The following is an 11,990-nucleotide window of genomic DNA, read 5'->3' as shown; positions in this document are numbered from 1 at the left end:
CAACCAATGCCACCTATAAGTCATAAAAAACGTTTTAAACAGGAAAATCTCCGTACTAGGCCGGTCCATGTAGGCACCTCCTATATTACGCTCTGGGTGTTGGAAGTCATGTCGGCACCTGTTTGGGCCGGCCCATGCGTGGGCGTCTGTTTGGGCCCATGTGGGCACTTGTTTGGGCCGGCCCATGCGTGGGCGCCTTTTTTTTTTGTTTAGTTTTTATTGTTTATATGCAGCAGCATGTCTATAATGATATCTCAGTTTTAAAAATATAACTTGAGCAACATCATAAATATTGTGTATCTATTTAATTCATATATACCTGAGATCATTTTTTATATTGATATAGTCTCATTTGATCAATATTTTAGCCGTGCACAATTTTCCTAGTGCTTATCTAATGGAAGACTGGGTCCTTCGCGACCCTTATACTGTTCAAAAAATAAAAGTGCGCGTGTAGTGAAACTGTGAGTTGTGATGTGCTAGTGTACTACTGCTGATGCACTATTTTGTTTCAATGGGAGGTTCATCGTGGGGTGGGGAGAGGGGCTCTTTGCATGAAACTCCATCAACAGAACAGTGTTTCTTCACCAATTTAAAACACAAAAGTATATTTTTGATCCCACAAGTTCCCCAAAAGTATAGGCTTGGTCTTTCAAGATTTTGTTTATACATTTGGTATTAAGTCTTAAAACCGGATAACTATATTTGATGCGCCGGCTTACACGCGCAACAAACTCTGGGCTGCTGCAGATGGGACCGTTGGATTGGGCTGAATTGGACGTCGCACTAGCGCGCGTCTGTTGGAGACGCTTCGATCCCCGCGCTTTAAAAATGTTACAGTGACACATTAAAAAATTTATTGAACGCAAAATTTTTATGCCACCGTTGGAGATGCTCTGATGCATCGTCATGTTTCCACATGGCAATACATCCTAGAATCCAATGACAGAAGAGCATCACAAATACTAGAACAAGTGTAGTTTGGACCAAATTAACAATATTGTTAAGGAAATACTACCAGTGTAGTTTGGAACCTGCATGTCAAATACTCCCTCCGTCCCAAAATAACTGTCTCAAGCTTAGTACAACTTTATACTAGAGCTAGTATAAAGTTGAGACACTTATTTTTGAGACGAAGGGAGTATAATAATTCCACCACAGGTTTTTTTTAATAAAAAAGTCCACCACAAAGGCATTTTGCTCTACCCGCAAAGAAAAAACGCATTTTTGCATTAAAAGCCTGCCAATTTATAGCGAAATTACTGGAGTATAAAAGATCACTCCACCGAAACAAGCAAGTATGGACGGTGCGTAGGCGACATATATTTTTGCAGTCGTCTCTGCATAAACGAGAATATGTTTATAATAAAAGGTGGCGACACTTCCTTTCCTGTCCGTGCATCGACATACATGTACTATATACTCCATTACAGATGTCTGGAAGGTCTGGACATCCATTTATTTGGTCATAAAATACTTACCAAGATTATTTATTTGTGGGTGATCATCACATCCACACACGCACATGCATAAACCGAGGACCCAATCTTATGATCTCACTGCACCGCGAGCCCGATGTTGAACGACAATTGGTTGTAGCAGTCGAGGTTATTCCCGTAGCCGATGCCGAAGATGTCACAGTAGCGCTTGTAGAACCCGATCCGGTCGGCCACCTTGTCGTTCTGCCCCTTGCCGCATTCGATCCCGCCATTGATGACGTTGGTGATCACGCCGTATCCGGGTACCCGTCCGGCCGCGCTGTCCCTGGCCGTCGGCCTCCACAACCCCGTGATCACGTCGTGGCACGACGGCTTGTTGGACTGCGTCGTCATCCAGAACCAAATCGCCGTCTTGAACGCCACCGTCGGGTCCGACGCCACCAGGTCCGGGTTGTTCAGCAGGTCCACCCCGATCGCCCGCCCCGCCGGTCCGTAGTTGTAGTTGCTTGATCCATCCAGCATGAAACAAGCAAAACTCAAAATCCAGGCCAACAAAGACTATGCATTTTCATACAAATTTTGTTGAAACTTAAAAAGTTTGAATTAGGACATATATAACTAGTAGATGCTGTATTTTTTCGTTGTTATGATGATGACGTGAAGAAAGTTTTGTGGTTGCTTACTGGGTGAGCTGGATGGGGCCGCGGCCATAGTACTGCTTGCCGGGCGCGCACGGCCAGTCGGCGCTCTGGTCGCAGTAGCTCGGCGGCGAGCCCCGCTCCTGCTTGAAGCAGTAGCCCCACGAGAAGGGGCCGTCGGGCGCGGTAGGCCAGCCGCCGGTGGTCTCGTGGGAAGTCTGGCCGAAGAAGGCGGCCACCTCCCGCTTCCGGGTGTCCAAGTCCCCCGTGGTACCGAAGGCCGGGAACGCGCCGGCGGCGGCCAAGAAGGCGTCGTAGGTGTAGAACCCGCGGGCCAGGCACGCCGCGTCGTTGCGATGGAGGAGGAACCGCTCGAAGAGGTCGCGGGACACGATGGACGCCACCCCGCCGCCGGCGCCGCCGCAGCCGCTGCACTGGCTCTGGCAGCCGCCGCCGCAGTAGGCGGAGGTGCTGCCGCAGAACCCGAACTGGCTGCAGCACATGCAGTTGGCGCACTTGGCGCCGCCGGCCTGCGAGCCGCACTGCTGCGCCATGGCCAGCTCCACCGCGGCCGCCGCCAGGACGGCGACCAGGATGGCCGTCGCACAAGGTGCTCTCAGCGCGGACATGGTGGCTGCTGGCTGCCAGATGAACGAATCGAGGCGCCGAGTTCGCCATTTTATGCTAGGATGATAGAGCAATTACGCTACGCCTGCACGCGTCTTCGGCATTGAATTCGGGAGCACGGCAGCTGGCCGGAAGAAGTTTCGCCTATCATGCATGATGCATCCTCTTCATTACTGGACAGGGGCCATGCATGTCTCCTGAGAAGAACTTTCGTCCCTTATCTTCTTCATCACTGCACAGGACCAATAATTGATCGATCAACCACGTAGGAGTACGTTTGGTTGATATAATAAATTAGTTAATGCGCGATGGAGGGCTGATGGGGTTGGTGGAGTAGCTACAAAGACACGACAACAAGATTATCCTGTTACTAGAAAAGAATATTCTACATCTAGACATATGTCGGCCAGACAGAGAATTACAGAAATCCCAATCGACTGATTATAACCATTAGAAAACGGGGGTTTAGTCCCGATTTGTAAGGGTCTTCAGTCTCGATTGTACAATCGAAACTAAAACCATCCTTTCAGGGTGTGTTTGGTTGAAGAACCAACTGTCTTGGAATCAAATGATTCCATTTCAGAGAAACGGGTCGGTTCCGTTCCTGTGTTTGGTACGAGCAAAAAAATGGAACGAGATGGTTCTGTTCCAGTGTTTGGTTGGGAAGCATAGAATGAAAAATGGAATAACAAAAATTTGAAATTTCAGCAGCATTTCGTTTGTATTTTGAAGAAAAACAACATAACAATATATGTATTGACATATAACACAATTTTCAGCAACACTATCATTAGGTAGCAATCAGGTTGCAAGTTCATTTACCACATCCAAAAGCAATCAGCCAATACACATGTTTTGTTCGCATACAAATATCCAAAGCAAAGTGCACTACAGCCATACATGTTGTTCACATACCAAATATCCAAAAGCAACCAAATGGCACTACATCCATACATGTCAAGTTCACATACTTGACAATCATACAACCAAATCGAATTTAGAAGTTCTTCTTGACATACCTACTCACCCAAACAAATTTGTTGGTTTGGGAAAGTGTCATGAAGGCTTTTGCGATCTTTGGATTGTCAACAAGATGAGCATAGTAGTGGGCTAGGTGCTCTTCATCAAATTCTTCCAACTTGCAGACCTCATCCCAAAGTTCAGCGGGTATATCATCATCATCCCCCGACTTCACAAGAGCATCAGCCACAAGTTTGAACCCATAATTAAGAGTGGTAACTAGTGGATCTTCAAGAACTTTTACTACCTTAGCCTTCTTTTTTGGTGGTCCTTTGGGGTGAGAGGACCCAGCAACATTTGGTGATGTGTTCACCTCACCATTCTCCTCATCTTCCACATCAATAGAAGCTTACCATGCAATGACCTGCATAGTGTTCTTCGGCAAGCCTAATTGTGCAAGTATCTTCATCCCATAGAGCTCCACTTAATTTTTTTCAAGATGAGAACCCTTCCCCAAATCTTCCTCCACTTCTTGAGATGGTTTCGAACTTGTTCTCCAGTGACAGCTAGTTTGAACTGCTCATTCAAAACAGCAGCACATTGTCTGTGATGTGCCTCCCTGAACCCACTAGAAGTCCTCTTTCCTTTAGCAACAAGGTCAACCAAAAACACTAGCATCGTGTTGGTCATGGCAAGAGTTCATACAATGACCCCACTCTTTGTGGAGTTCACACTTGCAGCGGTGACTTCAATATTGTCCATTTCTGTCAAGACATCAAAAGATCGCAAAAAATGGTTTATAGTTTAACAAATTCATGATTTCAATATCATAGATGATGCAATCTGTCAAGCCATCAAATAAATTGTCCATTTCTATCAAGACATCAAAAGATTGCAAAAAATGGATGATAGTTTAACAAATTCATGGTTTCAGTATCATAGATGATGCAATCTGTCCAGCCATCAAATAAATCCAAAGGAGTGGTTTCAACACTACAAATACATGGTTTGAATACAATAAATGATACATGATACATGGAGTGTCGCACACTCATAAATTTGCATACATGATTTGCCTATCTTCCCACATTTGGGCGGCAATTTGCAGCCTACGGTCTACCGTGGCCCTATGGTCACTTGCTTGTTGCCTTGTTGTTTGAATTGTTTGGGTGGTCCATGTCACTTCCAGTATAATAAATTCATCAATCCCTTGTGACAGTGCATAACAACAAGCTATAACAATGTTGACCTGCACCGAGAAAGAGAAGAAGGGTTTGACATCATCTAAAATTTTGAAACGCCTCTTGAGAGATCCAAAAGCCCTCTCTACTGTGACCCGTAGAGATGAGTGCCTAAGGTTGAACAACTCCCTATCATTTCAGACCGGATTGTTGCCTCACTCATTCAAATGGTGCCTCACACCACGAAAAGGTGGTAAGAACCCATGCTTTGCTCCATTGTTGGGGAACGTTGCATGGGAAACAAATTTTTTTCTACGCACACGAAGACCTATCATGGTGATGTCCATCTACGAGAGGAGATTAGATCTACGTACCCTTGTAGATCGCTCAGCGGGAAGCGTTAAGAAACACGGTTGATGTAGTGGAACATCTTCACGATCCATCCCTCGTACCGTCCCACGATCCGTCCCATGAACCGTCTCGCGATCCGTCCCACGGTCCGTCCCGATCTAGCGCCGAACGGACGGCACCTCCGCGTTCAACACACGTACAGCTCGATGACGATCTCGGCCTTCTTGATCCAGCAAGAGAGATGGAAAATGGAGCTTGGACAAGGATATTCGAGAGGAGAAAGCTTAAGTGTGGCTCGGGCATTTCATCGAACACCTCATGTGCATAGGAGGTGAGCTAGAGCACCACAAAGCTATCCCACGTCCGGCCAAAAAAACAGAACAGTGCACTGCTCTGCTCGCGGGCAGGGGGTAGGCCAACCATTTGTCCCGGTTTGTGGCTGGAACCGAGACTAAAGTTCAACATTTGGTCCCGGTTCCAGCCACAAACCGAGACTAATTATTGTGGGCCAGAAGCGAGGCACATTGTTCCCGGTTCATGTCTGGAACCGGGACCAAAGGAGTCATACGAACCAGGACCAATGGCCCACGAGGCCCGGCCGACGCCATAGCGTCACGAACCAGGACCGATGCCCCCATGGGCCCTGGTTCGTGAGTGAACTGGACTAATGGGATTTCATCAAGTGGACCAAAGCCCTCTTTTCTACTAGTGACTCCGGTCTAGCCCAAGCCTACATGAGACGGGCCGAAGCTCCACTCTGCTTGTCATAAGTTAGCTTTCATCTTTATACTTGAAGTGGGATCACAAACATAACATGGTCAATTAACCGCGGCATATGTAGATCACATAAGGATTCATGAGTCATTCTTTGTTGAACAATTGTAATGTCCAATGTACGACATCCTGGCCAATTCTTCTTGTGTGCGCATATCACATAAGTACACATTAGTGCATCCGAGTAAAGTTTGACGGTTATTAGAATAATGGCAACATATGTTAAGTTGATTGAGGAGTCTTCTACTCGAACAAAGGGCCGTAAAATTGGGCATGGTTTGTTTTGGTCACGCACCAAAGACCATGTTCAAAATTCCCATTATGTGTTATAGGTTTTCACTTTCACATCATGCATACTCAGCACCTCACTGGTTAGTTAGTTAATCTTACAAGAGCATATTTGATAATGATAAAACCAAGAAATGACAAGCGTCGACGAGATTTCGAGAAGGAACTAGTTGTAGATATCTTGTACAAGTAGATTCTCAAGATACATAAACACGATCTATTTACAATATACATTTCTCAAGATAATCCATAGATTCTTATCCTATAGAAACCTCTAGCTAGATATTTAAAAGAAACTATGTGAACTATGAACACATCCAAACACACACAATACAAGGAAAGAAAATCCAGTGAGAGTTATTATATTTTAACTCTTATGCATCTCAAAAAAATTGTTATCCGTCAAATTGTTTAGAAATAACTTTAATAAGATATTTAGCAAATTTTAATAATTATATTTACAAACACTAAAACATAATTAGTTACAAAAAAGTAAAACAATTTAGTATAAATATGTGAATTTCATGGATCCTAATTTTTTTTCATACAAATAATCTATCTAAAATATTCATACACACACATCTACTCCTTCTAATCAAATGCCTCAATCTCGTATGCACTAAGAACCGAATTAAATTGTATCAAATTAAGAAGAACGGAATCAAACATGTGAATTTTATGGATCCTATTTTTCTTATACTGATAATTTATTTAAAATATTTATACACACACATCTACTCTGTGTAATCAAATGTCCCAATCCTGAATGCACCCAAATTAAATTGAATCAAATTAAGAAGAATGGAATTAAAGAGAAATCATGACACACAGAGGCCATGTAATGTGTAATCACAAAAATGTCACCTAAGAAGAAACCATGATGTGGAGAAGACACATGGATAGGGAAAACAAATATCAATCTAAAAAGAACAAACAATATATCTAGACAGGCCACTCCACCATATGGTCATGTGACCGGTCAACCTTTCAAATGTGTGATTCCTCCTACCCGTCAAGAGTGGAAATGAGCCCTAAGCAAAATATCTGATGTGGCGTGGATATAACCTAACAAGTGTTGTTATCTTACACCAGTAATTTCTTCAAAACCTTAGTTATAAAAGTCTATCGAAGGCATATGATTTATATTGGCGAGAGCTAAATAGATTAGCACATTAGTTTCAAATCCAACCAATTGCCAAAACATAGTACACATGCAACAACACACATGATTGCCCATTGTTTTTCATACTTGAAGTCAACCATATGATCGCCAAGAAAACTGAAATAAACTCTAAACAGATGTTGGCTGGGCTCATTTTAACCCTCCATGATGTAGACTCGAGACACCACGTCCACTCAATGTCAGTCACCACTCGTGATACTTTCTTGCTTCTTACTCTATAGTGACTAGTCAAGTTCTAGCTGACAATTTGTTTCTCATTTTCAGCTTAAAAGGTGAATTCCATTTGTTTCCTATAATTAGAAAATTTCCTCATTTATTTCCATACTAGGATTAATTGGTTTAGTTCAATTCAATTAATAGAAATGGACAATGGAAGGGGATTAAGAGGCACAATGTGTCATAGAAGTGTTTGCATCTCCTATGTATGTTTCATGATAAGGACTTACCTTAATTTCATGTCAACATTTAACTAATTCAATTATGATGCACTTTAGTCATTTTATGGGTGAGAGCTGGCTCGCTGTTAAAATTATCCCATAAGACAACCTGAAAATCTAAATGTTAAATTATAGCAATATCATTAAACATGAATACCAAAACTAGAACAATTCAATATGTTCCACACGTGAAACCAATTTTGTTTTATAATCCCCAAATTAAGTAGTACAAATTTTGTTGAACTTGTGATAATCATAATAACATACTGGACGATATAATCTTTTGACGTTGCTCTTGGCACAAGAGTCGTTGTTCAAACCAATCAAATCAACTTGTGTGGCACTACTGTTTTTTAACATAGATTTAAAACATATGAACAGTTTTATTGATTAAATGTTTTTTATTTTTAAAATGATAAATTGCTTTTAATGGGAATGTCCTTCCCATGATTTAAATATTTTAGTGGTTATCATAAAAAATATTAGAATAGAGACCCGTAGACAATCCTCTCAAAAAATAAAGGTGTTTTCATACCCTAGCCACCGGCTCGGTCCCCCTCATCTCTCTTGTCTGGCTGCCTCTTTTGCGGCGGGAGGAGTGGGACCTGCTCCTTTTGCTATTCTTTATTCTAGTAGGTTTTTGTTTCACTTAGTTTTAAGTTCCCTGGCTGGATTGGTAAGGTGGTGGCGGTGATGACGCATTGGCATAAAGACTCCACAGCCTCTCTCTACCTGTGTGACATTTGACCGAGCATAGACGAATGTCCTATGAGGGTAGGCGTCGCCAAATCTGTTTGCTCTCCATAGATATTGATAGTTCGCGTGTCATGCAAGGAAGCAATTGGGTGGGTCTTGGTGACACGTCTTTGACCTCTAATTTTCAATTTGTTCCGTGGCAAGTTTGCTCAACCCTGCTTTGGACTGGTGGTGAAGAATTGCAAGCCTGTGTTTCTGAGCGATGTCCAAACCAATGCTCCTTCAACTGTCACAAGATCTCGTTTATAGGGGTGGTTGACTATTGCAGTGTTCAAAGCCTGGTATGATAATGTCTGTTTCCCTTACTGCTGGTTCGGTGTAATGTTCAAGCTCCCATGTGCGGCTTACAATCGAAGGAATATGACAAGTAGTATGGTTTTCAATGTAATTTAAATTTGTGCTGGTATTTCTGTGCCTTATTGTTTTTATATTGTACTAGCAAAAGGGTCCGTGCGTTGCAACGGAAAAAAGAATACCACAGACTCTTAATTAACAAAAAGTGGTCTATAATTTGAGCATTTGTAGCTACGATCCAAACAAAGATCTTAGTCTACAAAAACGCAGTTCAAGATTCCACGGGTCTTCTATTTAAATACGGCTTGAATGTAGATTTAATACGTACAAAGAAATGGCCAAGTGATCTTCAGTTTCATCTCTAATCCTGATTTTGCTTAGATGTTCATTCACAATCCAAATTAGTGCCGGTATGAAAGAAAGACGGGCAATGCATTATTGATTGAGATTGCATCCTAGATAATATTTCTAAAATTGTTAACAGGTAAAATAACATTATATTCAGGTTGTACATATTTTTCCAATCAAAAATCATATATAACATGTTAAATTTGGAGTTACGGTTTAGAAGATATGAGTATTTAAAAAACATTTAATATATAATCCGGGTTTAGTATCAGAAACATCAAGAGGTTTTTCATAGAATAGCATGACGGATTAAAAATACCTATTTCTTTTATTAGTAGGTATAGATTGACTACAATTTTCCACATTATTTCCAGATATTGTATTGCTTACTGTTTTCCTTGATAATTTTCAGATATAGGACGCCTATTGATGCCTTTCCTCAAAATAAATAAGATGTGAATAGACAAAGAATGAGGTCACAAGTTCGTGGGAAAAAAGTTGAGGCCACACTTCCTGCTGTGGTGACACTTGTATCCTGTTGTACCGGCACCTGTAGGTGCTTGTTGTGCACTCCTGTATTGAATAAGAAAATTGGTTCAATTTTTACACTCCCAAGTTTTATGCCCAGTTGGTGATGGTCTTCATCCCAACCTGAAAACACTTTGATCTCTCTCTCAAAAAATAAAAAAATAAAAAATTGAAAGACTTTTGAGGAAATTTGCACAAATTTCCAGTATAGAAACATTCGTATAGACCACGTGGTCATCTTGGTATCAACAAAAATTATAATCAATGAAACATTTGTAGAGAACTTCTGTCAAGTGGAAATGTAAGGACAACCAATTGTAAAGTGACTTTGTACCTCTTTTGCTCAATGTTTTTCCAGCAGTTGTTTTGCTGATACTCTTTTAATTCCTTACGAAAAGTTTGAAAGGATAATGTTTGCTTCCCACAAGAAACCTTGCCTAACTTTTGTACGGTTGGTACCCAAAACTGCAAATCACCACATGTGAGGCCTCAAGAGTCGTTTCTTGTACAAGAAAATGATGAAGATTTTTCGAACCGGGCTCCTCCCCCTTTCCATCACTTTCATAACGGAAATACAAAGTTTTTTCGGACCAGAACCAGAACGAAGGGAAAGGGAAAGAAGCGAGCTCGTGACAATACCAGGAAACCCACCATCTACGCCTGTCATCAGGAACGATAGACTGTGGGGGCGAAAACCTGGTATCATCATTCACCACGCAAAACAAAAGCTAGACTACCAACATACCACTACCACAAGAGTATCTCCAACCATCAGACTACAAACCAGGCTCAAAGAGCACAAACAACTAAGACACTAAACTACAACCACAGATAACAGAAGCTTTTTCGCTGGTAGCCTGCAAACATCCAACAAGCGCCACCAGCTCTCACCAAAAACCAACTTCATCAGCATTACCACTTCTCTCAGCCTTCTTCTTCATCGGCTTGCTCATTAGATTATGGCATTGGCGGCCCGCACAGCAGCAACATCTGCGAAGTATTCTCTTTCAGCATTTCGGCGCCTTTTTTGACCACCTCCATCATCACAGGTTTTTGCAAGCCTGTCCAATATTTAAGAAATGCACATGCTGTAAAGACAATCTCAAAAGGAGTATTGATCCATTTCCTCTCAAAAGTGGCACGATTCCGGGCCAACCATATAGCCCAACAAATTGCGGCTAAGCCAACAGTATAAACATCACAAAAACTAGGCAAAAAAGCATATAAGCATGCATAAACCTGCCATATAGACTTTGGAACATAACTAGTTCCAAACATAGCTCCTACAGTCCTCCAAACTACCCTGGCAACCAGACACCCAAAGAATAGATGTTGAGCCGATTCAGGCTGCTCACAGAACGAACACTTAGGGTCCCCCTGCCATTGGCGTTTCTTCATGTTATCTCTCGTAAGGATAGAATCTTGGAAAAGTCGCCACAAGAAGATTTGAATTTTCAAAGGAATCTTGGTCCCCCAAATCCATTTATAACTAGCTCCCGCAAGGTTTTTTTCCAACCACCTGTACATAGATTTAGTAGAGTATTCTCTGGAATTGTCTAACTTCCAGTATATCTCATCATCTTTAACTTTGTCAATCTTGCCCATCACATATCTTCTCATATCATTCCACTTCTGTAACATTTCACTTGACAATCTTCTTCTAAAAGCAGAAATGTGGTTCAAGCTTTCCATCTTATCTACAGTACATTCCTTATCTATACAAATTTCAAAAAGCTCAGGATATTTATCTTTTAAAAGAAAGTTACCCCCAGGTCATCTAGCCAAAGGCCAGCAATATTTCCTCTATTCAACTGGATTCCTCTACCAGCCATATAATGCTCTTTTACTTTCAATATGGCTTTTCAACAAGGGGAATCATTAGCTTTCTGCTTGACCTTAGCCACTGAGGTTTTCTTAAGATATTTAGCTTTAACAATATCTTGCCATATCCCTTCCTATTTTTTCAAGTTTCCACCACCATTTTGCCAGCAAGCTAATATTTTGCTTTCTCAAATCCTTAACCCCCAACCCCCCTTTCATCTTGGATCTACAAATACGAGACCATTTCACCATATGATAGCCTTTCCTCCCATTACGATGCCAAAAATATTTCCTCCTAGGCTTGTCCCATCTCTCCAAAGTAGTTTTCTTAATCAAGGCCATGGACATATAATAGGATGGAATAT

At 41.7% G+C, this 11,990-nt stretch overlaps 1 protein-coding gene across 1 annotated transcript; it reads right to left on the bottom strand.

Annotated features, from left to right (window-relative positions):
- Positions 1–1,325: 1,325 nt before the first annotated feature.
- Positions 1,326–2,954, bottom strand: LOC123412294 (basic endochitinase A-like). The gene is made up of 2 exons (XM_045105251.1): positions 2,123–2,954; positions 1,326–1,944 (listed from the first exon to the last, which is right to left on the bottom strand). The coding sequence occupies exons 1-2, from the start codon at positions 2,704–2,706 to the stop codon at positions 1,557–1,559; spliced, it is 972 nt and encodes a 323-aa protein (XP_044961186.1). The 5' UTR covers positions 2,707–2,954; the 3' UTR covers positions 1,326–1,556.
- Positions 2,955–11,990: the final 9,036 nt, after the last annotated feature.

The sequence above is a fragment of the Hordeum vulgare genome, chromosome 7H, assembly GCF_904849725.1.
Source record: "Hordeum vulgare subsp. vulgare chromosome 7H, MorexV3_pseudomolecules_assembly, whole genome shotgun sequence".
Taxonomy (NCBI): domain Eukaryota; kingdom Viridiplantae; phylum Streptophyta; class Magnoliopsida; order Poales; family Poaceae; genus Hordeum; species Hordeum vulgare.
The sequence above is the reverse complement of the archived record's forward strand: the minus strand, read 5'-3'. Positions and strand labels throughout refer to the sequence as shown.

Bases quoted from the DNA above. Each gene is read 5' to 3' on its own strand.
- LOC123412294 (XM_045105251.1), bottom strand. From the start codon at position 2,706: ATGTCCGCGCTGAGAGCACCTTGTGCGACGGCCATCCTGGTCGCCGTC. The intron at 1,945-2,122 runs GTAAGCAACCAC...GGATGGATCAAG, and splicing joins GGCCCCATCCAGCTCACCCA to CAACTACAACTACGGACCGG.